General features: G+C 40.9%; 1 protein-coding gene across 1 annotated transcript in view; it reads left to right on the top strand.

Moving 5' to 3' along the window:
• PTPRQ (protein tyrosine phosphatase receptor type Q) overlaps nucleotides 1–27,845 on the top strand; it is a 677,639-nt gene that overhangs the window by 598,209 nt on the left and 51,585 nt on the right. Inside the window, exons 41-42 of the mRNA XM_077265498.1 lie at nucleotides 10,111–10,210; nucleotides 20,076–20,204. Coding sequence (XP_077121613.1) covers nucleotides 10,111–10,210; nucleotides 20,076–20,204 — 229 coding nt within the window. The remainder of the gene's footprint in view (nucleotides 1–10,110; nucleotides 10,211–20,075; nucleotides 20,205–27,845) is intronic.

Raw genomic sequence — 27,845 nt, 5'->3', positions numbered from 1 at the left:
TCCAGTCAATTCTAGTAAAGGTGAATAAAACCTTGTTATATTTCTTATAATCTGTTTATACATTCTATTGTGCTGATTTTTTCTTGAAGAGTTAAACCTACATAAAAATGGACTGAGGATTTTGCTATATAATAAAAGGGCTTGATAATTCTCAGGAGTTTTCAATCAGTGAAAAATCTCACATTTGGAGTTGGTCAATCAGAGATGATCACTAGCCAATTATAATGACAAGAGGTAGAAGAGAGTGACCCCAAAAGACGGAAAAAAATCAGTCACAAATTATAATTTGGGATATTTTCAGGATATCTCCATTCTGTGAACCATGGAAAAAGTCTACAACCCTTTATGATGTAAAAACGGATGTGACCCGCCAGTGCTAGCAGCCAAGACGTCTGCATTTGTAGTATATAAGCCCTTGGTTCCATGCTCTATAAAGATGAAAAGAGTGAAGGGTGGGGAAGAGTTGTCTCATAGCCTAAGGCCACGTTTGTGCTTTCAGTATTTGGTCAGTATTTACATCAGTATTTGTAAGCCAAAACCAGGAGAGGAACAATCAGAGGAAAAGTATAATAGAAACATATGCACCAATTCTGCATTTATCACCCACTCCTGGTTTTACCTTACAAACACTGATGTAAAATACTGACCAAATACTGCTAGTGTGAAGGTGGCCTTAAGATTGGTATCAACACTCTGCATTGCATTATACAGTATACTATAAAAACTCTTTGTAACAATCTATGTACAGCACAGTTTTGCCTTTACTCTTTGCACTCTTCTGGAGAAAAACTGTTCAGTACAAGGGCATTTTACAGATGTTTCAAAATATATCAAAGGCATTTTTAGTGGTATTGTTATAAGATTGTAAATCTTGTTGCCAGTAACGGAAAGAGGCAAATTCATTACTTACTCACATGCTACTTAATAGGATTAGCCTTGCCTTCATTGATCCCTGATGCCTGATCTGTTTTCAGAATATCTACTGAATCCTAAAAAACAATATTTTTGACTTAAACATCATATAGGAAAAATATTGACTAAATTCAAAATGTACATAAAATATCGATGCATTTTGTCCTAAAACCAACCGGGGGCACACATAAGGAAGGTACAGAGGTGGTAAAAGTATTTGAATCTTGAACTCAGGGAATCCCAAAAGGACTCTTTTTATAAAAACCGGACTGTATCATTTTGGTTGGGTGGCAATTGACAGATTTTGCACGGATGATGGGACAAGTTGCATGACTGCTTGTGACTTATCAGATTTCTAATTGACAAGTGCCAATGTTTCTATTGTGACTACAAGACACTCTCCTGCTCTGCCCTTATTCACATTCAGTTCATTTTACACAAGGTAAGGTTTTAATACTGAGGCGTCTGTTATGCTTTTTTGATCAAAATAGCATTAAATAAGTACCCTATGTTATTTACAAGTACTATTACTATTTACTTAATTACTTGAGGTAGGGTATATGCTCATTTTTTTTTTCTTTTGTATTTTTCTTTGGTTTAGTCTGTGAAATGGCTACAGTGTGAACATTCTCTTACACTTTGCATGTTTACTAGCTTACAGTCTGGCTCATTTGTTTGGATTTGCTGTATTCTCTTGTAGTTTGTTCATAAATGGGGTCATGGACCCCTTTCTGAGATTTCATCTGTATAGCTTCCGATGGATTGGTGTCTCAGTTGGGACACTCTCCTGCTCTGCCCTTATTCACATTGAGGTTGTTTGACCCAAAGTAAGCTTTTAATACAAGAGACAGGTTAGGACTGTCCCGATGGGTTCACCTTGGTGGGATGGGGTGGCCCCCCTTTCTGAGCTAAGTATTTTCAAAAAACTAAAAATATAGTTGCCAGTGGTTTGAAAGAGCAAACATTTTTGGGATGTACATATTCATCAGTAACTGTGTGTATATAGTCATTGACATGGAGTGTGTGTATATATATATATATATATATATATATATATATATATATATATATATATACTGATGTAATTTGCTTTCTCTAACATTGACTATAAATAAGGAATTAAAAATAACCAAATCCAACCAATAAAGTAAAAATCACGAGGGAACCAGAATATATTTCCCCAGGCATGTTTTTTCCCTTTTCTCCCTTGGTTATAGATCCGGTTGCAGGGCTGGCAGAGCAGCTATGCTGTCTGTCTTTGTAGGTGACTGACGTTTGCCGTGAGGTTCTGCAGCAGCAGCAGTGGCTCCAGGTCGTTAATGTTGGGGTCTCTGCAGGTAGGTCGGTCCAGCTGGAACCCAAGATTGCCCTCCCGGACAGGTTTTCCAGAGGTAGAGACAATTTTTTTGTTTTCAAGGAAGCTTGCAAACTGTATTTTAAACTTTGTCCTCACTCCTCTGGAAATGAAGAGCAACATGTTGGTATTGTGATTTCTCTGCTGCAAGGAGATCCTCAATCCTGGGCTTTCTCTTTGCCACAGGATTTGGTTTGTCTCCATTCTGTGGAGGGATTTTTTTGGGCTCTAGCTCTTATCTATGATGACCAAGACCAAGTCGCCTTGGCTGAATCCAGGTTGCATCGCCTTCAGCAAGGGAATTGGTCAGTGGAGACGTATAGCTGCGAATTCTGCAGATGGGCAACTGATACAAAATGGAAGCCAATTGCTCCAGGGCCTTACTGAAAGGTTCAAGGATGCTTTGGCAGTGTATGAAAACCCTGAGTCCTTGGAGGCTGCTATGTCATTGGCTATTTGCATTGGTAGATGCCTTCGGGATCGGTGGGAACGACCACCTTCTCCAGAGCCTCTCTTTCAGAGTATTGCCTCTTTGCCAGGGGAGCGGTCTAGTGGTGAACCAGTTCTGGGGAAGGTGGGGGAACCTATGAAATTAGGGGGTGCCTCTGCATTGTACATTTCCCCAGAGATTCGCAAAAAGAAAGGAGTGTGTTTTTTTTGTGGAAAAAAGGGACATTTTATTGAGGCCTGTCCTTTGGTGCCTAAGCAAAAGGAGATTTGTTTAACCCTTGGTAGTCTGGAGTTGAATAAGCAAAAGGTCCATTTATCATCAATGTGCAGAGCAAAACGGAGATTTCTGTATTTGTTGACAGTGGAGCTGGAGTCAGCATGACTGATGCTGAGTTTGCGAGAACTCATGGGCTGGCTTGCTATACTTTAGTTAAGCCCATTCCCATCTTCTCCATCAATTCAGCGCCACTTGCACAGAAAGCTCTGTACATAATGTAAGACTGAGGGAGGGGTTGATTCATTGTGAGATAATTCCTTGCTATGTCTTGGATGGTCTTCCCTCCCCAAGTGTATTGGGTCTTTCCCTTAGTGAAACATAATCCACTGGTGGATTGGCAAGCAAGGGAGATTGATGAGTGGGGAGATTACTGCAATGAGAACTGCTTAAATATTTCTCTTTCTACAATCTACAGTAACTGTACCAGCATTTCTGTTGGGTTTTGAGGACGATTTTTCTAAGAGGGGGTGTCAGGATTTGCCTCCTCACCATACTTATGACTGTCCTGTTTGCAAGTGGAAAGTAATAATCACGGCACTCAGGGATTCTTGGGAGGTGCTCAAGTAGGGGATCCAACCCGTAGGTAGCAAATACAATAATTCTTGGCACTCAGGAGAAATTTGTTGAAAGATTTCAAAAAGTAGATTTTTATTTTAGTGCATCCAGCTCAACATATAAACGTTTTCGGTCTCGACAACTGAGACCTTCATCAGATACGGTTGTCAAATGCTGGAGGACACTGGTAGTGTGTGTGAGTCACACACTGCGTGTATGGCCTGGGAGCGAGAACGCACAGCGCCTGAGATGGACGGTAGTGAACGGCGCTTGTGGTAAAGCGAGATGCTCGCAGGGTGAAGAGCGCTGGATGGTACCGCTGCAAGGGGTAGAGAAGAAGCTGCGCTGCTGTGTAAGGAGGCAGCCCCGGGAGCGCACACACTGTGACTCACACACACTACCAGTGTCCTCCAGCATTTGACAACCGTATCTGATGAAGGTCTCAGTTGTCGAGACCGAAAACGTTTATATGTTGAGCTGGATGCACTAAAATAAAAATCTACTTTTTGAAATCTTTCAACAAATTTCTCCTGAGTGCCAAGAATTATTGTATTTGTCCTGTTTGCAAGATTCCCGGAGCTAAACTTCCAAAGTCCAGACTGTATAATCTTTCTGGCCCTGAGAGACAAGCCATAAAATAATTAATTGTGGAAAATCTGGAGAACGGACATATCCAATTCTCATATTTGCCTGTGGTGGAAGGGTTCTTCTTTGTGAAGAAAAATGATGGCGGTCTATGTCCCTGTTTAGACTTCCGGGAATTAAATCAGATTACCATCCGACATCCATATCCTCTTCTCTGATTCCGGATCCGTTAAGCCAGTTTGTGGGACCTACTGTGTGCTCCAAGTTTGATTTAAGGGGAGCCTACAACCTGGTTAGAATCAGAGAAGGGGATGAATGGAAAACGGCGTTCAATACCCCTGAGGGTCATTTCCAGAGTCTGGTCATGCCTTTCAGTCTGACCAATGAACCTGCGGTATTCCAACATTTCAATAATTATATTTTCCATCGTTTGGTGGCCAGGTTTGTGGTTGTCTATCTGGATGATATTTTGGTTTACTCACCTGATTTGGAGACACATCGAGGGCATGTTAAACAGGTGCTGCAAATATTAAGGGATAACAAACTATATGCCAAACTAGAAAAATTTGGTTTTTTTCCGTCCACATTGTGCAGTTTTTGTAGTATCTGTTGTCATCTTTGGGTTTTCGGATGGATCCTGAGAAGGTAAGTGCTGTCCTTGATTGGATCCATCACAAGAACCTGTTAAGGCTCTAAAATGTTTTCTGGCCTTTACTATTTTTTACCTGAAATATATCCAAAATGATTCAGTAATTGTGAAACCCTTTACTGACATGACAAGGATGGGGTCTGATATTTCCAAATGGTCGAGTGCCAACCTACAGGCTTTTTCCCCACTTGAAGCCTTAAGACCGTCTGGATGAGGCCTCTTCAGAACAGCAGATACGTTCTTGTGATCCATCTTCAGACCAGTCTCAGAAATGATGTATACAAGAAATGGAAGGGAGGTCTGTTTGAAGATGCATTTTTCATATTTGGCCTAGAGACGGTTAGTTATTAACCTTAGCAGAACCTGGCGAATGTCCCTCCTGTGTGTTGGCAGATCAGGAGACAATACCAAGATATTGTCTAGGTATACTACCGCACACATACACTCACCGGCCACTTTATTAGGTACAACTGTCCAACTTCTTGTTAACACTTAATTTCTAATCAGCCAATCACATGGCGGCAACTCAGTGCATTTAGGCATGTAGACATGGTCAAGACAATCTCCTGCAGTTCAAACCGAGCATCAGTATGGGGAAGAAAGGTGATTTGAGTGCCTTTGAACGTGGCATGGTTGTTGGTGCCAGAAGGGCTGGTCTGAGTATTTCAGAAACTGCTGATCTACTGGGATTTTCACGCACAACCATCTCTAGGGTTTACAGAGAATGGTCTGAAAAAGAAAAAAAATCCAGTGAGCGGCAGTTCTGTGGGCGGAAATGCCTTGTTGATGCCAGAGGTCAGAGGAGAATGGGCAGACTGGTTCGAGCTGATAGAAAGGCAACAGTGACTCAAATCGCCACCCGTTACAACCAAGGTAGGCCTAAGAGCATCTCTGAACGCACAGTGCATAGAACTTTGAGGCAGATGGGCTACAGCAGCAGAAGACAACACCGGGTACCACTCCTTTCAGCTAAGAACAGGAAACTGAGGCTACAATTTGTACAAGCTCATCGAAATTGGACAGTAGAAGATTGGAAAAACGTTGCTTGGTCTGATGAGTCTCGATTTCTGCTGCGACATTCGGATGGTAGGGTCAGAATTTGGCGTAAACAACATGAAAGCATGGATCCATCCTGCCTTGTATGGAGCATCTTTGGGATGTGCAGCCGACAAATCTGCGGCAACTGTGTGATGCCATCATGTCAATATGGACCAAAATCTCTGAGGAATGCTTCCAGCACCTTGTTGAATCTATGCCACGAAGAATTGAGGCAGTTCTGAAGGCAAAAGGGGGTCCAACCCATTACTAGCATGGTGTACCTAATAAAGTGGCCGGTGAGTGTATGTAGCAGGTCCCAGAAGATGACGATCACCAGTTCTGGGAAGATGGCTGGGGCATTACAGAGTCCAAACGGCATAATGTGATACTCGTAATGGCCATTGCGAGTGTTGAGAGCCGTCTTCCATTCGTCTCCTTGGCAACTCCCCATCAGGTTGTATGCCCCTCGTAGACCAAGCTTCGTGACAACTCTGGAACCCTTCAGGCAATCAAACAGCTCAGAGATCAGAGGTAGGGGGTACTTATTTATTACCATGATTTGGTTAAGGCCTCTATAGTCAATGCAGGGTCACAGAGAGCCGTCCTTCATCTTCACAAAGAAAAACCCAGCTTTGGACAGAGATGAAGATTTCTGGATAAATCCCCTAGTAGGGTTCTCTTCAATATACTTGGACATGTCACGTGTCTTGGCCTGGGACAGGGAATAGATTCAGCCTTGTGGAGGTGATTCGCCAGGCAGGTCAATCGGACAGTGATACAGCCTATGAGGTGGCAAGGTCTCCGTCTCTTTCTTGTCAAAGACATCCACATGTGTCCAATATGCCACAGGCAGGTCAGGGAAATTAGCGGGAGAAGTAGGAGACAGAATAGGATGAACGGGAGCAAGGCAACTCTCATGACAACCTGAACCCCAACGGAGTACATCTCCAGACCTCCAGTCCAGAACAGGTTTGTGTTTTTGCAGAAATGGGAGAGCTAGAAGCAGAGGATAAGAGAGAAAAGAGCACATGATGAGAAATCTTCTCAGAATGTAGCATCCCAACCTGAAGCTCCATAGGCTCCGTTTTGAACTAGATGGTCTTTGGAAGAGGCTATCCATCCATGGCAGAGTCCTGGTGGGCCAACTCAAAAAAAGACCCTTAGCCACAGGAGACGGATACAGTCAGGGTCAATGATGGAGAGGAAGACACCTTGCCCAGGGTAGCCTCTCCTACCGACCCTAGGCAGTGGCGTTTCCTGGTCTCTAGGGCAGGATAAAATAAAGTGTTTGGATCCGCCCCAGTAAAAGCATGTTCCTTCAGCACGACAAAAACCTCTTGGCGGTGCGAAGATAGCTTCTCCTGGTCAATGTGCATGGGTTCAAGGAAAGATGTTGCAGCAGGAACTTGCTTAATGATCAGTTATTCAAAGGTGGGAGCCAAGTGCTCCAATCTCTTCTCGCGGTTCACTTCTTTGGGCTGCTCCTGGAACCTGATGTCAATTCAGTTTGCCAGGGACAACAGCTCATACAGAGTTGTGGGTATCTCCCAAACAGCCAGTTCATCCTTGATTCACCTGGAGAGGCCTTCCCAGGAGGTTGCCACCAGAGTCTCATTGTTCCAAGCGAATTCGAACAAGGTATGAGAAAGGACCGCTTACTTGCCCACGGAGAGGTTACCTTGGCATAACCAGAGCAGAGATAAAGCTGCAGAAGAATGGTGGCCAGGCTTGTCGTAGACCTTATGGAAGTCTTCCAAGAAGGACTGTAGATTTGATACTAAAGGATCCCCTCTCTCTCACAGAAGATTGAGCCATGCTAGTGCCTCACCAGATAGATGTGACATGATGAAGGCCACTTTGGCTCGGTCTGAGGTGAACTGATAAGCCAGGAGTTCGAAGTGCAACGTGCATTGAGTAATGAACCCCCAACACAGGGCAGGATTTCCGCAAAAGCGTGGAGCAGCCGACAGACAAGGTCCGGAAACTGGTGCATAACTGGCAGCCTGGTGGGTCACCCTTGTGGTAACTGCCACCTGAGAGGATTCGGAAGTGGCCGGTACTGCCAGCGTGTCTAGACAGGTATTCACAGTCTGTAGATAGGATATAATTTTATCATGCTGATCCTTCTGGTGGGAGACCTCCTGGTATAGGTCTGAGATGAAAGATACATGGGAGCCAGCAGATTCCATGGCCTGTGCAAAATGGCTTGTGGAGCCACTGTGCCAAAGCCCAATGAAAACCTGGCAGGGCTTGACTAGGAGCCTCACCTATATTCAAAGAATAAACAATTCACAGCACCTCATAGCAAATAAAGAATTAACTATTACCCACAAGAGAGGCGCACATCAATTCCAGAGACTTCTTCCCGGAAAACATCCGAACATTCAAATAGAGAATGAAAACAGTGCCTCATACGTTGATGAAAAATTGCAGTTCATTTATTCCGCCCTCTGTGGCGACATTTTGATCTACATGATCTTTTTCAAGCACTTGAAAAAGATCATGTAGATCGAAACGTCGCCACAGAGGGCAGAATAAAGGAACTATGATTTTTCACCAACGTATGAGGTGCTGTCTTCATTCTCTATTTGAATGTTAGGAGCCTCACCTAATCTGACCACAGATGCGCAGCAGCTAACGACACCGAGTCCAGGTGCTACTTCAGGACTGACCTTGGGTAAATGGCAGATGACCCCTAGCAAGGGGTAGCTGGGGTGGCCTGGGGATATGTCCATCAGATGCAGGCAGGCAGTCAGAGTAAGATGACAGGTACTGCAGATGCAGACAGGACTGTCTGATGGAGAATTGAGCACTGGCCGGTGCAACAGGACCAGCTGCCGGTGAGATGAGCACTGACAAGTGCATTGGGCTGAGATATGAGCACTAGGATCTAAGAACTCACAAGAGTGTTAGGAAACAAACTCACAACATTGCACAGGCACCTTCATATTGGAGGAGGTGCTTTAAATAGTAAGTGTCCTCCAGCTATTGGCTGGGGACACTTTAGAGGAACGCGCACCAGCCCTTTTAAGAAAGAGGAAGTGTGTGCGTACCCTAAGCACAGTGCCTGGGGACCTGCATGTGGTGCACGCATCCCAGGTATCAGCAGACCCAGAAGGAGTAGCATAGGAACCATGGTGATGAGTATGCTAGCATCTCTACAGGGGGAGAGGAACTGCAGGCAGAGATGTAGGTGCTACAATTTCTCCTATCCCATCTTGGGAGGGGCTATTTATATTCTTCCTGCACATGCAGTTCTTGCTGGCTACAAGTTAGATGGATATTTGGAATCCCATCTCCCCAGTGAAGGATAATCTTGCTGAGGTTTTCTCTATTACTTCGCATGCATTTTTCTTTGCATATTCCCCTTTTCAGCTCTTTTCCCATTTTATTAAATTCAGGGTCTGAAGGTTTTCACGTATACCAAAGGTCTTTTTGGATTTCTTTAATCTCCTTTCGTCTTTCATTTATGACTGTGTAAACATGTCTTTAGCCCTGTGTCTCACTCACTGCCTGTTGTTGTGGCTTTGGGTTACACTCTGTGTTTAGTTGAGGGTGCAGTTAAGGACACTCATGTTCAGCCAACATTGAGTGGGGGCACCATTGTGTAATTTTAGGGTGCCAACCTATGCGGTCAGGTGAGTGTTAGGTCTCAGTCGTATCAGTCAGACGTAAATACTCTTGCTCTTTGGTTAAACCCCTTTCTTTAGTAGTTCACTAGCTGAAAATGAAACAGATCAGAAGATAGTTAACTATAGTGTTCTCTGTAGGATTTTAAAGGGACTGTCCTTGTTGGAGATCTTCTGCATATTCTTGAAATGAACAGAGGGACAAAGATTCTCTCTTATTCAGTTTTATTATTCATTTTGATTTTTAGTGTTCCTTTAACAATAATGTTTTTTGTCGAAAAAAGTGTTTAAACATTTATATGTGAAATGTGAAAATTTTAAGAAACCAGAAATCCTAAATAGCAATCTGTCATGTGTAAGAAAACAAAAAAAATATTCCCATGAAGAGTGCATGAGGCAGTGTTATTTGATTTTAGGTACCAAGATAACAAAGTACTTCACATGGCTGCTGTGACGGGTATAAAATATATATAACACTGTTAAAGATAAGCATCTGTCTGTTGATCCATGACATGATGTGCTTATTGCAAGTTGAACATTTGTTTTTCATTTCCTTCTCTGATACATATCATGAAAAGAAATCTTGAGTGTACAGTCTTGGCTGTAAAAATAGCTTTTTCTGAAAACTTCTAGTTTCTGATTTGAAACTGTTTCTTTCCAGCTGATGGACTCTCAGAACGAGCTGTGGAAATCATCCTGTCAGTTACTCTGTGTGTGCTTTCTGTGATACTACTTGTGGCTGCAATATATGCTTTTGCAAGGTAAGATATCTTTTATTTGTCATAGGTTTACAAATATTTTCCAAGCTCCCCATTTTCTGTAATAACTCTTGTTAGGACAAAGCAATATGAACGAAACAATATGCAATGTGATTTTCAGTATATGAAGCTTCAAACATGCCATGATGCTCCCGCGTCAGAGAGACGAGGTAATCACCGGACAGCTGTCACTATGTTTATTCTCCATGTGCACACACCTGTGCACCTTCACTAAGTCACTCGACTACTTATCGGGATAGTAATGTACAGCATTGAGAAGCACGTCTTCATGGTGCAAAGCTATTGGGTCACCAATTCGATTAAGCGATGTCAGATTGAATTTAGGAAAAAATATGGTGTTCCTGAAATAATTTCAAAGAGTGCTATACAGAAGATGGTGCAAAAACTGGAAACAATGGGATCATTGATTCTTTTTGATGGTAGAGGCCAACCAAAAATGTTGCAGGACACAATCGATGCCATGCAACATGGTCTGGAGCAACCGACTACGAATTCTCTGAGATGCCTAGCACAGGAGACTGAAACATCTTATTCAGCATGTCCAAAAGGGCAAAATTACATTCATATCATGTCACCAAAATTCAGGAACTAAAAGCAAGTGATATGCATAAAAGAGCCAGATAATGTCACTGTTTCTAGTTTTGTGAGGGACAACAAAGTAATATTGGAAATCAAATGGTTATCAGATGAGGTATCGTTCCATTTGTTGGGTTATGTTAAATCACAAAACATCCCTATGTCAGCCACTGAAAATCTCCATGCATCTCAACAAAAAAAATTTCTTCATCAAAAAGTTGGTGTATGGCCCACAATGTCTCAATTTTGCATCATAGTTCCTATATTCTTTATACCACCATAATCACTGATTTGTAACCGGACATTTTTGAACAGTTCACAAAAGAACTCGATGATCAGGAGTTATTGAAAGGTTACTTTGATTGAGGAATCTGTCACACATCGGCAAGGAGCACAGCAGAAATTGAGTCCATTCTTGGCATGAGGGTAATTCCAAAGGAGCTTTGGCCACCACAGTCACCGAATCTGACACCACCAGACTTCTTCCTTTAGGATATGCTCAATAGAAAAGTTGGAACAAGCTTTGCACTGTGGAAGATTTGAAGGAAAACTTCCAATGTGAAATTGGTTCTATTTCTCCCCCCTTATATGCTTGCCAATACAGTCAGGAACATGGAGTGCCACTCCGAAATATGTATAGATTAAAATGGAGATCACTTCCAGCTTCCCATATCATACAATTAATTACACATTTGCTAAGGTATGTGGTGTATGTTTTAGTTCAGATTGCTTAATTCTAATGGGAGTTACCACAGAATACTCAGGGCTCTTTCGAGTTAAACTTCTTGTGATTTATTATTAAATATTACATAAATATTTTTATGTAAAGTTACAAAGCATAATTTAGGAGATAGTGATCCAATAGAAAAGAAAGTACAGTAATACAAATTTCATGAGTGGAAATATATTTGTTACTGCAATATTGATGATCAGAAGATGCAAGAGTTTGAGAGCCAGTAACAATAAAACATATATCTCAAAGAAGAAAAGAAAAATCAAAAGAAGGGAAATTTTAAATTTGAGAATTACTTGAAATGTTTAAACTTTTTTGTCCTATGATTTAATGTAATTATTATTCATTGACTACTTTAAATATGTAGATAACTCAAATTTTTTGAATTAGTATGTACATATTTATACAGATTGTTCAAGTGACCTCCACTTCTTTATAGTCTGCACTATCCCACAGTGCTCTATTACAGAGGTTGAGTCAATGATATACAGTTATATGTATACAGTGTGTATAATAAGTACATCCCCCTTTAAAATGTCAAGTTTTTGTCATGTAAAAAAAATTCAAAAGAAGAAAATGTCCAGCTTCACCGAATCCGTGAAAAAAAGTTTTCTTTAATCACAAACTTAAACATGGAGGATACAAACTTCAGCACAAACCATATGGGTAAGAATCTCAACGTGTTTCTGGAGACTAAGCTCCCTTAATCATGAACAAAAATATTTGTAAAAACAAATACCAATAAGAATAACTTCAGAACTCTCTCCACATTTAATGTCACCTATAATCTGTAAAATTCAATAGAAAAATAAGCTGAATTCTTTTTATCTTTTCTCCTTGGGCCATTCCAAAACTTTGATTTTCTTCTGGTGAAGCCATTCTTTTGTTGATTTGGAGGTATTCTTAGAGTCGGTGAAACCTATCCATTACTAACACCAGGGCTTGATGCCAGCTGCAGTTTTTGACAAATCACAGTTGACATCAACCCCGATTCTCATTACCCTGATTGGCAACGCACAGGGCAATTGGAAAGAGCAAGGCAAAGCACCAGAACTGGTGCATCTCATGTGATGCTCCACTTCTGCAGTGGTAGCAGGTTGGTGTTTTTAAGCTTTGAAGGGCCCAATAAACAGGGACCTTCTAGCCTCATAAAATGAGCTCACTGCTGTCTGCTTTACCTTTGCTGGTTATCAAAAATTGAGAGGACCCTACATTTTTTTTATTATTTATTTATTAGGTTGAACAAGACTAAACACCCTTTAGTGCCACATCACAGGCACCAAAGGGTGCAAGTTTATTATATGTAGGGGGCTTGTGAAATTATATATCTACAGGATATCTATCTATCTATTTTGATGATTCTAGCTGTGAATTTACTGTACTTGGCTGATGAAATCTTGTGGTTCCTTTGAGGTGTGTGTAGAAAAAAATTGGATGCACATGGTTTGTGTACCGTCAGTTTTTTTTCCGCTCACATTGACTTGTATAGGTGAGTCTCGTTCGATATGCAGTACGCAGCCATACGCAGCATGCTATGATTTTTTCCTCAGTCTGAACACTGCCTCAATGAAAAACATTTTTGTGAGTGCAATGCGATTTTATTTATTACTCACCGATTTTATATGCAGATGTGATCGAACCATAAATGTGATTAGTTAATTCTAAATACAACCACATCCCAAATAAGGTGTTTGCGTTTATACACCCACATTTCAGTTTTGCTTTTTCATTTTCCCTCTCAAAAATATTTCATTTTTTTCCTCAATCGATTTGTACAGATTATGGGTGACATATAAGGTGGAAAAAGTTCTAAAATTATTTTAATGATATGATTTTTTTACATGGCAAAACAGGGCTCTTCAGCAGTGATGGCTACACATTTTATACCCAGTGTATAGTGCAAAATAGTGCTCTAAATCCTTTCATGCCAGAGGGTGATCATTGATAAGGATGTATTTGCTTAAAAAAATCATGTTGTGACCCCATTCAGTTTGAATGACTACAGACACATTCCATGATTCAGTTTCTTAAAGCCAGTCTGTCTGCCCAAACTGACAGTACAAACTAAGCACATAGCTTTGTATAGATTATAGCCATTATACAATGGCATGTAAAAGTTTGGGTACCCCTGGTTGAAAGTACTGTTATTGTGAACAGCTAAGCAAGTTATAGATGAAATGATCTCTAAAATGCCTAAAGTTGAAGATGATACATTTCCTTTGTGCTTTGGGCAAAAAAAAATATTTTCATCTTTTATATTTTTAAAATTACAAAAATGAAAATGGGCAGAGGCATTCGTTTGGGCACTCTGCATGGTTAGTACTTTGTAGCACCCCCATTTGAAGTTATCACAGCTTGCATGAAAAAAAGCAGGATGAGTCCAGCTGATAAAAAAACTTGTCTTTATTCCAAATCCGTATGAAATAGTGACATGGCACCCATATGTGCAGCATATATGGGTGCCATGTCACTATTTTATACGTATTTGGAATAAAGACAAGCTTTTTTATTAGCTGGACTCTTCCTGCTTTTTTTTCATTCAACACTCAAGTGGTCCGCTTGGAGTCTGTGCTGTTACACACCGAGGTGGTAAGCTGGCTATTTCTTTCTCATCACAGCTTGTAAATGCTTTTTGTAGCCAGACAAGTGAGATTCCAGGGTCGTCTTGCTATTTTGAGGTGTAGCCACAGATTTTCAATGCCGTTCAGATCAGGAGACTGTGAGGGCCATTGTAAAACTTTCAGCTTGCGCCTTTTGCGGTAGTCTATTATGGATTTTGACATGTGTTTAGGATCATTATCCATTTGTAGATGCCATCCTCTTTTGATCTTCAGACTTTTTACAGCTGGTGTAATGCTTGCATCAAGAATTTGTTGAAATTTCATTGAATACATTTTTCCCTCTACCCGTGAAATGTTCCCCATGCCATTGGCTGTAACAAGAAGTATCGTTTCTCCTTGCGGAGATCGACATGCTAAGCATGCTGAGATGAGGAGACTTAAAGCCGCAATGCTCCTCTGGGTAATATGCTAATTATTCAAATTGTCTCTTCGGAGAGGAAGAGAGCTAAAACTCTAGTGCCACCTATTGGAAGGTAGCAATCCTACAAGTCAATGTTGACACTTTAACAAGCCTTGTCACATGACTTAGGATAATAGCCAAACCAGAATCTCAATTTGCAGACACCGTGTTTCGGGGTACTACCCCTCGTCAGTGCAAAGTGGAGTTCTGGTTTGGCTGTGTGACAGGCGTCAGACCATTATCCAAGAAGTATCGTTTCTCCTTTTTACCCCCAAAATTTAGTTTTAGCCCCAGGCATTACATTTTCACACAAGAAGTGAGTAAAAATGGCACCAAAATATGTCCCATAATTGCTTTTGAATGTAGCAATACCCTATATATGGCTGTACAGTACTGATTAGCCACACAGCGAGATGCAGGAGAGACGGAGCGCTATTTGCCTCTTGGATCTCAGCTTTTCCTAGAATAGTTGGCAGGCTCCATAAACTAAGTGCTATAAAAGCAGAATCCCTCCCTCAAGCGACCCAATTTTGGAAATTATACCCCTTTGGGAATTTATCTACAAGTGCAATGACGATTTTGACTCCATGGATGTTTTCCAGAAACAAGCAGTAGTGGATATTGCTGAGTGAAAATTGCACTGTAGTGACCAGTAGGGTTGAGCGACTTTTATTTTTATAGGATCGGGTCAGGTTTCACGAAACCCGACTTTCTCAAAAGTCGGGTCGAGTGAAATCGGCGGATCCTATAAAAAAGTCGGGGTCGGGGTCGGCCGAAACACGAAACCCAATGCAGTGCAATGGGATACTATGGTTCCCAGGGTCTGAAGGAGAAGAAACTCTCCTTCAGGCCCTGGGATCCATATTTAAGTGTAAAATAAAGAATCAAAATAAAAAATATTGATATACTCACCCTCGGATGCGCCCTGGTACTTACTGGCAGCCTTCCTTCCTAAGAATGAGCGCGTGAATGACCTGCGGTGACGTCACGGCTTGTGATTGGTCGCGTGAGCGGTCACATGGGCGGCTGCGACCAATCACAACGTGACATCATCTAAGGCCCTTCACGCGCGCATTCTTAGGAAGGAAGGCTGCCGGAAAGAAGCCGAGGGTGAGTATATTCCTATTAGGTATATTCTCACCCTCGGACGCGCCCTGCTTCTTTCCGGCAGCCTTCCTTCTTAAGAATGAGCGCGTGAAGGGCCTTAGATGACGTCACGGCTTGTGATTGGTCGCGGCCGCCCATGTGACCGCTCAGGCCACCAATCACAAGCCGCGACGTCACCGCAGGTCGTTCACGCGCTCATTCTTAGGAAGGAAGGCTTCCAGTTAGTACCAGGGTGCGTCCAAGGGTGAGTATATCAATATTTTTTATTTTGATTCTATATTTTACACTTAAATATGGATTCCGATACCGATTTCCGATATCGCAAACATATCGGAACTCGGTATCGGAATTCCGATACCAGATTCAGAAGATCGCCGACCTCATGGCCGACCCCACACAGGGGTCGGGTCGGGTTTCATGAAACCCTACTTTGCCAAAAGTCGGCGACTTCTGAAAATGGCCGACCCGTTTCGCTCAACCCTAGTGACCAGTACTTTATAGTGATTAATAAGTTATGCCCAGTTCATGCTTTTGGAGACATGGACCCGTAAATTAGACTCCTATCGCTATAGAAATGCCAAACATGTGGACACTTATTGTAGTTTAGGCACACTGGGGCTCAGAAGGGAGGAAGGCATTTGGCTTTGGGAGTGCAGAATGTGCTGAATTTCTTTTGGAGGGTGAGGAGCCATGTCGCTTTTTCAGAATCTTTGTACTACCTGATAGTGGATGTCCCCTATATTTCCGCTAACAGAAGACAGACCTGAGTGGGAACATGATTTTTGTTGTTGATTGAGTTAAAGCTTTGATTGGGATCACATTACATGATGTTTGGGATAACATTTATCCTGCGCGCTACGCTGAGCACTTACATTGGGGTTTCCATCTAAATCCTCAGGAGTTCCATCTGAATCACGTATTACAGAGATTTACATGGAAACCCCAGTATAAGCGCTCAGCGCAGAGAGCAAGATAAATGTGCGCCAAGCCTTACTGCGATCTTAAGGAGGCAGAATGAACAAATTAACAGCAGAATTTATTTTATTTATTTTTTATGCCGTTCCTAGTGTGGTATAAGTGATTAGATGACTTTATTCTACAGGTCGGTACGGTTTGGCTGTTTTTATACTAAAAGATGCTTTTGCATTGCCATATTTTGGGAGCTATGATGTTTCCACATTTCGGCTGACAGAGTCATGTGAAGGCTTGGTTTTTGCGAGACGAGTTGACGTTTTCTGGCATATTACATTTTTTGATCGCTTTCTATTTCGATTTTTGGGAGACAGAACGAGCAAAAACCAGCAATTCATGAATAGTTTTTTTTAATGTCAATACAAATTTTGTGAAATTAATAAGGCAGCTTTATTCTTCGGGTCAGTACGATTGCAGCAATAGCACATTTATATAGTTGGTTTTTTTAAAAGTTTTGGCGCTTTTATACAATAAAAACTATTTTATAGAAAAAAATATATTTTTGCATAGCTTTATTCTGAGAGCTATAACTTTTTTTATTTTTCCGCTGATGGAGCTGTGTAATGGCTTGCTTTTTGCAGGATAAGATGACGTTTTCAGCGGTACCATGTTTATTTCTATTCGTCTTTTGATCGCCTTTTAGTCCACCTTTTGTTCAGCAGTATGATGATTAAGCATTGTTAGCTTTACAGTTTTATAGGTTGGATCGTTCCAGACATGGCAATACCAAATATGTGTATTTTTATTGTTTATATATTTATTTTAATAAAAATATTTATTCATGAGTACAATATCTGCAGTCTGATCGCAGTTATAAGGTGTAGCAAGGAAGGAGCATTGCTATACCTTATAGCCTGTCAGCCCTTCAGACACAAGTTAATTCGATCATGCACTGCGCATAATCTAACTAACTTGCTAGTGCCTGGTGACCTGAATGTCATCATGTCGATATCATTTTACTATGGCAATGATCGGGACCTCGCGGTGTGCCTCGTGGGGTCTCCAATCCAAGGGCAGAGGGGCTCTAGTCCCTCTCCCTGCTCTGGAAATGCTGTGTTCAAGTTCGATCACAGAATTTAGGGGGTTAAAGTGTCAGGAGTGGTGCTGGACTGCTCTTGGCACTGAGTGCTGGGTGTCAGGTCTCAGGGTACTGTCACACATTGAAATTTCCATCGCTATGACGTTACGATTCGTGACGTTCTAGCGATATCGTTACGATATCGCTGTGTCTGACACGCTACTGCGATCAGACACCCTGCTGAGAATCGTACGTCGTAGCAGATCGTTTGGAACTTTCTTTCGTCGCTTGATCACCCGCTGACATCGCTGGATCGTTGTGTGTGACAGCGATCCAGCGATGTCTTCGCTTGTAACCAGGGTAAACATCGGGTAACTAAGCGCAGGGCCGCGCTTAGTAACCCGATGTTTACCCTGGTTACAAGCGTAAACGTAAAAAAACAAACCGTACATGCTCACCCGTCGGTGTCCTTCAGGTCCCTTGCCGTCTGCTTCCTGCTCTGAGTGCCGGCCGGAAAGTGAGAGCAGATCACAGCGGTGCTGCGCTCTGCTCTCACTGTACGGCTGCACTCAGAGCAGGAAGCAGACGGCAAGGGACCTGAAGGACACCGACGGGTGAGTATGTACTGTTTGTTTTTTTACATTTACGCTGGTAACCAGGGTAAACATCGGGTTACTAAGCGCGGCCCTGCGCTTAGTTACCCGATGTTTACCCTGGTTACCCAGGGACTTCGGCATCGCTCCAGCGCCGTGATTGCAACGTGTGACCGCAGTCTACGACGCTGGAGCGATGATTATACGACGCTGCGACGTCACGAATCGTGCCGTCGCAGCGATGAAAATTTCAATGTGTGACGGTACCCTCAGAATCAGCTGACACCCTGCGGAGATCACGTCCCAAGTCGGTAAGTACCAGGCCACAGGGTCGTATGGATACATTTAAGGTTGTAATGGGGTTAAACTTAAAAAGGAACCACCATTTTAATATTTCATAAATCAACAGGATATGTGAAACAAATTTTATTAGAGAAGTTTTCTTTCTCTGCCAAGGCTGATTATTCATTCTCAAAACTCTCAATTCACAGGTAAAATTTATTTTCAGTACAGATGGTACCGCTATGTAGATAGGAGATGACAGTTGGTGCTCAAAATGTTCTATGGGACTTGGAGTAGAGGACCTATCTCCTTTCATCTGTCATCTCCTTTAATCATCTGTCTTCCCCGAATATTGATTTTTTTTTTCAGATTTTACCCCTGAATTGACAGATTTGTCTGATGAGATATAGCACCAAGTTGCTTATTTTCATATGCACTACTAATTTATGCATGTGTGGAGTTACAAAGTATCATGATGAAACCTAAGATAGAAACAAAATGAACATACAGCTCTGGCAAAAATTAAGAGTCCACTGCAAAATGTTCAGTTTGTCTGATTATTCTCTTTATAGGTATATTTTTTGAGTAAAATGTAAATTGTTCATTTATTCTATAAACTTCTGACAACATGTCTCCGAATTTCCAAGCAATAAATTTTGTATTTTTTTTTCGGAAAAGGAGAAATGGTCAAAATAAAAAAAAACAGTGCTTTCAGACCTCAAATAATGCCAAGAAAACAAGTTCATAATCATTTAGAAACAACAATACTAATGTTTTAACTCAGGAAGAATTCAGAAATCAATATTTTGTGGAATAACCATGATTTTTAATCACAGCTTTCATGTGTCTTGGCATGCTTTCCACCAGTCTTTCACACTGTTTCTGGCGCAAAAATGTAAGCAATTCTTCTTTGTTTGATGGATTGTGACTATCCATCATCCTCTTGATTACATTCCAGAGGTTTTCGATGGGGTTCAGGTCTGGAGATTGGGCTGCCCATGACAGGGTTTTGATGTGGTGGTCTCTTAATTTTTGCCAGAGCTGTATACCCTGCTATAAGTAAATAAAAAGCAATAGTGCATATAAATAACATAGGATACTTAGTAAACACTGTGATAAAAAAGTGATTACCTAACATGTCACAATTTTAAGTAGATATAGCAGTAGTATATCTCACAACTTCTTTCTTGGTATAACTCCGAATACTACCTTTGGATATGAGCTGTGATGAATATTACGGAATATACAGTAATAGAATAGGAAAATTCTAAAAGTAAAGGCAGGAAAATTGATACAGAATTTGTGGTGAGGAGTCAAGTCCAAGGTTGTAGAAGGTGCTCGGAGTAATCATATAGATAACAATGTTGGAAGAAGATTTGTTCTACATTGTCCAGGTCAAGGTAGTTGTACAGACAATTAAAGCAAGACTCACATATTACTGTACCTGTAGTGATTTGTCCCTCTTATCGCATTATTTTACAGAATAAAATCCATCTACTAAAATGTCAACCTTTAAACATACGATTTTATTTATTTCTCCTTTAGAATTAGGCAGAAGCAAAAAGAAGGTGGGACGTACTCCCCACGAGATGCCGAAATTATTGATACAAAATTCAAGCTAGACCAGTTAATCACGGTGGCAGACTTGGAACTAAAGGATGAGAGATTAACACGGTAAGCATACTCATGACAAAACAGTAGTCCAAGAGGTCACCAGCCATGACCCCACCATGACCTATACTTGTTTGGAAGTGTTTGCCCTGCTCTTATTTACACAGGTCAGTAATATCCTCTTTCAAAGGCTGACCTGTGTCTTTCAAACCTCATAAGTAGAGTTTAGAACCGTATTCCTTTGTCTGCAGACCAAGAATGGATTTTTCCACCACAGTCTACCTTACTGTTACATTACATATATTCTTATTTGTATATTATACAGAAATACATTTATATATTATATTCTCTATCCGTATTACTGCATTGCTAAGGCTATAGTGTACGCCATTTACTGTAGTCTCATGTATAGAGGTATAGCCAGTGATAACATGACAGATGGCGCGTTACTTCCATAGCATAACACTAAAGTAGCACGCCATCTCTGTCATGTTGGTGCTTGCTCCATATCTAGCTACTTATCCTGTTAAAATATGTTGGTGAAGTGAATTAGGCTTTCGTTATGGATTCCACTCGTAATATACCAATATTAAAACTGATTTGCTAAATCGCTAACGAAAAAAGAAGAACATTTCAGCACACTCACCACACATTCATCCAAAATACATTCCCAATAAATGTTTACCTCTAGCTTACAACCTTGCAAAAGTATTAAGTGACACATTAAACGCTCTTCAAGAGCCTCCTCTGAACACATTAGTCCTGCTTCATGACCACCTATTGGAAAGGTCATTTCCAGTGCCCCAACGCTCTGAATCATGGACTTCTAATGGATCTGACTAAGCAGGGTTAATGTAGTGGAATGATACTGTACAGCTATTTCAACAAGTACCTGGTGGGCTGTTAAACAAGTCCTCTGAGTAAACACTTAAAGGCTTGTAGGCTAATGTGGCCATTAAAAAGTGTGAACTCTTTGGTTATATAGAAGTAGAATAAATATCAGACATGCAAAATTCAATCAATAAATAATACTGTTTTATTGATCTTGAATAAGTAATAAATGACCGATCAATGACAAAGTTTTATTTTTACACTCACAATTTTCTATACTAAAGTGGAATTCCTTTATCTGATAATCTAGAAAGTCTAATAAAAATGGTACTTGTTTAAGCCCAGTGATGTAAAATGTAGTAGACCAGAAATAGAGTTAAGCAAAACAATTTTGCTGGATTTTGGTTCAGCAGTGACATTGGAAGTCCGAGACCGCCAGACAAAGGCAGTGTAATGGCCTACTACATCCCCAGAGACTCCTCCAATTGGTAGGCCGCTGGGGTGTCGTTACGATGTGGTGCACCGCACATATAATGTCATGGCAGCTAGTTAATCAGAAATTTCTGCAATTGCAAATCAATTCTATTAATCTGAATCAAATTGCTTCTATGACAAGTACATTGACTTCAATAACCCAGATCCAGCCAGATAGAACAGTCACAGAAATGACGGGAACAAATCTGCCATGTGCAACTATTTTCTATGACATTCCAGTAATCCAGAATATATAGTAATTTGTCACTTATCAGATTCCACTGATGCCAGATTAAAGGAGTTACCCAGGCTATTCACAAAAGTCTGCAGCCACTCTATGTGACTGCTGACTTCTGAATTTTTGCATCGCACAAAGCAAGTATGTGATTTGCATTCTACCGGCCACATTCTGACTAGACATGCATGGTCTTGATCAATTCACTTGTATTGCGTGCCACTGTGCACATCTAGTCGGAATGTGGCAGGATGAATGCATGTAACATACTTGATATCATTTCACAATGAGATAATGAATGTGGAGAGAAAGCTATGAAGAGCAGATAATCACTTAGCATATAGAACGAAGATAGACAATCTAGTCTGTGCTGTTCTCTTTATGTGCGATGATGGAGTGATACACATTTATTCCTGGTGATTTAATAACATCAACATATACTGCACGCAGATATCACATCTACTTTCCCTTTGTGAAACATACATATTATGGCCAGATTCATAAAACGTTCAGCCTGTTGGATTATGGAAGGAAGGTGGAGTACCTGGATTGGGAAATTTTCATTTCTAAATGGTTATTAGTGTTTAATGTCTAAGCATCCACCACAGCTGGGTGTTTAAGGGGTAACTGAAGATAAAGGGGTCATGAAGATGTGCACGTACATATGGGCCCCGATTCAACAAGGACGACATTTTATATAGTGCACTTGAGTGAGATGTACAACACTGGTTAAGAAGAATGCACCTCTTAATGAATTCATTGCATCTTTCAGTTGAAGTGTATCACTGCAATAAAGTACTCCACTTAGTTGTAGCTTACGCCATTTTTTAAATGGACTTCTTAGCCGTGTTCGGCCATACCCCTGCCCAGTTAAGCTCCACACCCTTTTCAAAGAGTTGTTGGAGCTTTTAAAAACTGACATAAAAGCACCAAAAGTGAAAAAAAATGCAAAAAATGTTTGCTGGCTGGAACTTTATTTTTCTTCCACAACCTCTTTATATAGATAAAGGTACATTATAGCACTAAGGGGAGCTTAGGGTGTACTGCAGACTGTTATTACTATCGCCATCAATGTATATTTAGAATACATTAATTCAATTCATTACTAGATGGCACTGAGGAGATCAAAGTGGTGTTCAAAGGTGGACATTAAAAGGGTTGGGCACTTTTCATGAAAGTGAACCTCAAGCACTCTAATATACATATAAAATATATGTATATATAAGTACGGTACCTAAAATAACCAACACAGCGCGGGTCCTCTCCATCCCTGGGTCCAACACATGCTTCCCGCTGCGTCTATGGCCTTAGGGTTTTGGCTGCAATGGTGATATCACTTCAACACCACGTATTACCACTGTAACCAATCACTGTAGTCAGTGACTGGCTGCAGCGGTGATGCATGCTGTCAACATGACGTCACCGATGCAAGCAAACACTGACCAGAGCCGCAGTAGGAAGCATGTGCTGGGACCAGTGAGGGGGGTCCTTCTGTGTTTGTTATTTTGGATCCTATACATTCCACTAAATCTAAAGTACACAAGAACAAATCTGTACAATCTAGAAGATTGTGTTTATTGTGCTACGTATTATATTAGTATTTGCTTTTCAGTAACATTTCATGACATCATTCTGATAGTACTTCACATTGGTAATGAATTAATTTTTGCTTCCAGATATTCATCCTTTTTCTTTAGACGCAAGGACATATATGTCATCCAGTAAGTCAGCTATGGAGCAGTTGTGTGCATTTCCATCCAGAGTCGAAGGATCTCGTATTTCCATCAAGCACTTCCAATGGAAGCTGAGATGGAAACACTAGACCCTGGGTAGTATATGGTTAAGCAGGCAAAATACCACATAAATACTACTTCGGTTTCACAATCGGCATTGGAATCAGTTATAATTTACATTAACCCCATTATGCCTATTTCAATATTTATACATGGATTTAATCCGTGATACTGATCATTAACCATATACTATGCAGCATAATACTTGCCTGTGTTAACATTTCAAGATAACTTATAGATTAATTGTTTTATAAGGTCCATTATATGTGACAATAGAATGGTATCAAAGAAAAGAAAACCATTTTTCATTTTTATTTGATTGAGCCCTGTATTTAAAGAATTATTTTTTCTTTCTGTCACTTCCACTCGTTCATTCACAAATTGTTCCAATTGGCCATACGTCAATAGTAAACTATTTTATTTTTATAGAGTAATAGTAACCAATGAATTACCCTACAATTTATCAACCAAAATAACGGTAAACAATATACGGTGAGTGTAAAACCAGGTCCAAAAAAAGTTAGGACACTGGGCAGTGTGGATTCTCTTTATATATTACTGTTAGTACTGGGCAGTGTGTTATATACATGGCAGTCGGTGGGTATTATACCTAAGGCCCTTTTCTATTTTTGCACCTGGTTTCACATTTATATCATCCCTTTGGTTGGCTGTAGTGGTTTTAATATTTTATGCATTAATAAAGTTTTTACCACTTTGAGTGTAAATTATTTGTACCTACCAATTCCAGTTTGTTTTACTCATACAATGAGTAAGGACATATGACAGAGTTCTAATTCTTGGATTTTAAGGTGTGATAATAAAAGCTGGATTTTATTGACACCTTGCTGAATTTTTTGCACATTTTTTCACCCATTCCATTGTTACATTTATTATGATGGATGTTGTAATATGCTCATGTAAACTGTATGGCCTGACCGCACTGCCATATTTGGATTTTTAAAGGGGTGCTTTAAAAAATAATAATTATTATTTGTCTAATTTTTGTGCTAATAAAATTTGCTATTTTTATGACTCGAGTTATAGTTAAGTCATATATTGTATCCTTGTAATATCCTTGTAATATTATACATTATTGGCACCCTGTACTACGGACATAGTTGCATTTTGGTATGGGACCTACGTTCCAGTATTAGATATTTAATTAATAACAGTCATGTGGAATGGCTAGTGCTTCTCAAAAGAAGAACAGTCAAGCTGGAATAATATTAACAGGTTTTGGATTCCGTATTAAAGGTTGTCATCTTATATTATTGCTGGGTCCAAATAGCTGCAATCAAATATAAAAAGTTATGTTTTCACTGTTGCACGCCTGAGAATTCAATTTATAGTGCTGAAAATTCATATTACGTGTGGATTGCACATTTTACTATAGTACAAGTATCATACTGCAAAACTAAATTTGGTTTTCTTCAAATGATGTGCTTGAAAGTGCCATATTTTATGTTCAGCCTTAAGTTCTTCATCTCACTTGTCCTTCATCTACCTCCAACCATCCTTCCCTCTGAAGAACTGTCTGATAAGAAGATTAAATACAGATGTAGCAGGCAGCAATTGCTTTCATCCGTAGGGCATTGTACTGCTTTGTTCTGTCTCTAAGGATGGCAACTTGATGCTCTTAATAGGCAATGTGTTTTTAACAGATGCATGTTCTCCTCTAATTTGAGCACAGGAACTGGTGCTATATTTGGGAGGCACAGGTAGCAGGTCCCAGCTGAAACCGGCACCTGCCACATCTCTATTTTCAATAGAAAATGACACTTTTTATCAGTACCAATTTATATAAAACACTTTTGCTTAGATGTTTGTTTTGTTGTTAACTTGAGAAAAATGGCGGTCTAACTATGTTAAAATATAACTGTCTGCCATAGAAATGACATTATACTGTACCAACCATGTCAAATTCTTTTATAAGGAAAAATATTTCCGCAAGATGTTTTTCCAACTGTTTGTAATTGTAAGTCATTTATAGTTCTTCTACCGGGTGCCTTCCATTCACCTCCTGCTTTCTCTGTTGAGACAAGTAATCCTGCATCAAAGATGGCTGTCACAGTGGCATGGAGAGCAGTTATTAATCTGCACCATGTATACACATCACAGAAAAGGTGACTTACCACTGCACTTCCATTGCTCCTACGATGGACCAGAACACTGGCAGCATGAGGCAAAATTAAAGGCATCAAGTAGGGCAAGTATATATGACATTTGCCGGGGTGGAGGGTCGCCTTACGTTTTTATAAATGTAGTCAGATTACCAAAGAAGCGTCCAACAAGCCCAATCATTGCTACAATTGGCCTCCTAGATCTACTAAATGAAAACTTGTTTAGAGCTGACATTAGAATCAACTACCTGAACTAGTTGCCTCTGTCAGTAACCTATAGACCATTGGTGATAGGTCTTTTTTGTACAATCATATCAATATACAATGAGATTCAAAGCGGACTAGCACATGTATTGCATGTATGAAAGGGAAGCCCTCGGAACTTCCAATGGTATGCCCATGGAAGCCTGGTCTGAAGCGATTTAAGTGTTGGTTAACAGAGCTATTTAATATCTGTGGTAGGTCTGTTTTGGACTTTTGGCAGGATAAATGAGTAGTTTGGAAAACACTCTAAATAGTTTATATCTTTAAAGGGTTTGTCTCATTAGAGAAAATAACAATTTGCTATGCTTTTTTCACACATAAAAGAGGCTTTAAGGAATCCAATGATGGTTACTGTGTACAGTAGTTCTGAAACAATCAGAGTTTTAAGATTTAGCAATGTAGCAGAGCTAAAAAGCTAAGCCCTCCCATGTCTATAGACATTGAGCTAACTATTAGAGGAGTAGGCAGAGTCGGACTTGCAAGTGTGCACCAGGTAGTCACAGCAATCATGTAGTACTGATAAAACGTTCAGTGTAAGTAAACAACAGCACGTAGACGGACATGTGACACATCGTTGAATTCCGTGTTTTAACCTCTTCCTCATGCTGTCCTCAGATTCATAGTAAAAACCTGTTGACAGATTCCATTTAATTCACAGCATGGAAATACTTGTCATTGGGATTTGGGAACAGGAGAGTCAGTGGTTGCAATGTAGGCACTCAGCCCCCCCCCAGTGATCACTCATAGATTGCAATGGATTTTACAGTGATAAGCCACAGCAACCCAAACGGTTTTTCAGAACAGGCTAATGCCCGGGAAATGCCATTAATTTGTGACAGTTTTATGCTTTCACAGAGCAACTCATTGTTCTGACTCAGCATATAACTGGTAGAGGTGAACATATGACCTAGTTGGGATTATGGACATATGTTTTCCATATTTCCCCTTGCTTAGGAGGAAACTATCCTCTCACGTATCCCATGTAAGGGGGTTTGAGCTACACAGTTGATATTAATATATTGCCACTCATTTCCCCTGCACTAGGCCAGTTGCATACATCTAGGAAGCAAGGACCATTCTTGCATCAGACCTAGACTGACCACTGGGTCTCCTGATCTGAGCTAACTTCTTCATAAGTGCCTATAAAGCAGTTAGCTCAAGTTGGGAGACCAGCTAGGTCATCAAATGAGATAATGTTAGGGCTAGCGGAACGCACCAAATGAATATATAGATTTTATTATGATAGATGCGTTCGCAGCCCGGGGTCCACCGTGCAGGAGAACCTGCTGCTAGCAAATAGCGGAACTAAATGGCGGTGTTAGCTAACGCTGTTACTTCACAGAGCAGCCGTGAACTCAAAGCACTGCACCCTGTTAGACTCCACAGAGGCACAGGCTAACTGCCTAAACAAGAGCAGTCAGTGGTCATGCATGCACACGAAACTCCTTGCCGGAGGTGCCAGCATTCTAGGGGCTTATTTCGGCCAGGTCCCTGAATACCCAAGCATACAAACTCCTCGCCAGAGGTGCCAGCATTCTAGGGGCTTATTTCAGCCGGGTCCCTGAACACACTCATACAAGACCACACTGACGCAAAGTACAAAAATAAAGAGCAATACTAGTGCATGGCCGTGCGGCCATGCGAGCCTTAAATAGTTGCAGCACGTACAGGACCTTCCAGGAAGGACCAATGAGAGGCTGCCACAGAGCATGAGCACCTACAGGACCTTAGCTGCAGTGTCTGATCATGTGACCCTCGATCTCCACTGAGAGATCTTACTCTGGGCATGCTCAGAACGAGAAAAGCAGGACTTAGTCCCAGAAGCGTCTGCTCGCTGCTGCCCAGCACTGACTTCAATGGCAGAAGCAGGAAAAGCAGCACTAACTCTGTACAGAGTCAGACTGAGCGAGACACTGGGACCGATGTCTCCGCTGAGCAGACTCCACTGCGGCAGGAGAAGAATGGGAGACCGCAGCAGAGATGGCCC

This window comes from Ranitomeya variabilis, chromosome 5, assembly GCF_051348905.1.
Source record: "Ranitomeya variabilis isolate aRanVar5 chromosome 5, aRanVar5.hap1, whole genome shotgun sequence".
Classification (NCBI taxonomy): domain Eukaryota; kingdom Metazoa; phylum Chordata; class Amphibia; order Anura; family Dendrobatidae; genus Ranitomeya; species Ranitomeya variabilis.
The sequence above is the reverse complement of the archived record's forward strand: the minus strand, read 5'-3'. Positions and strand labels throughout refer to the sequence as shown.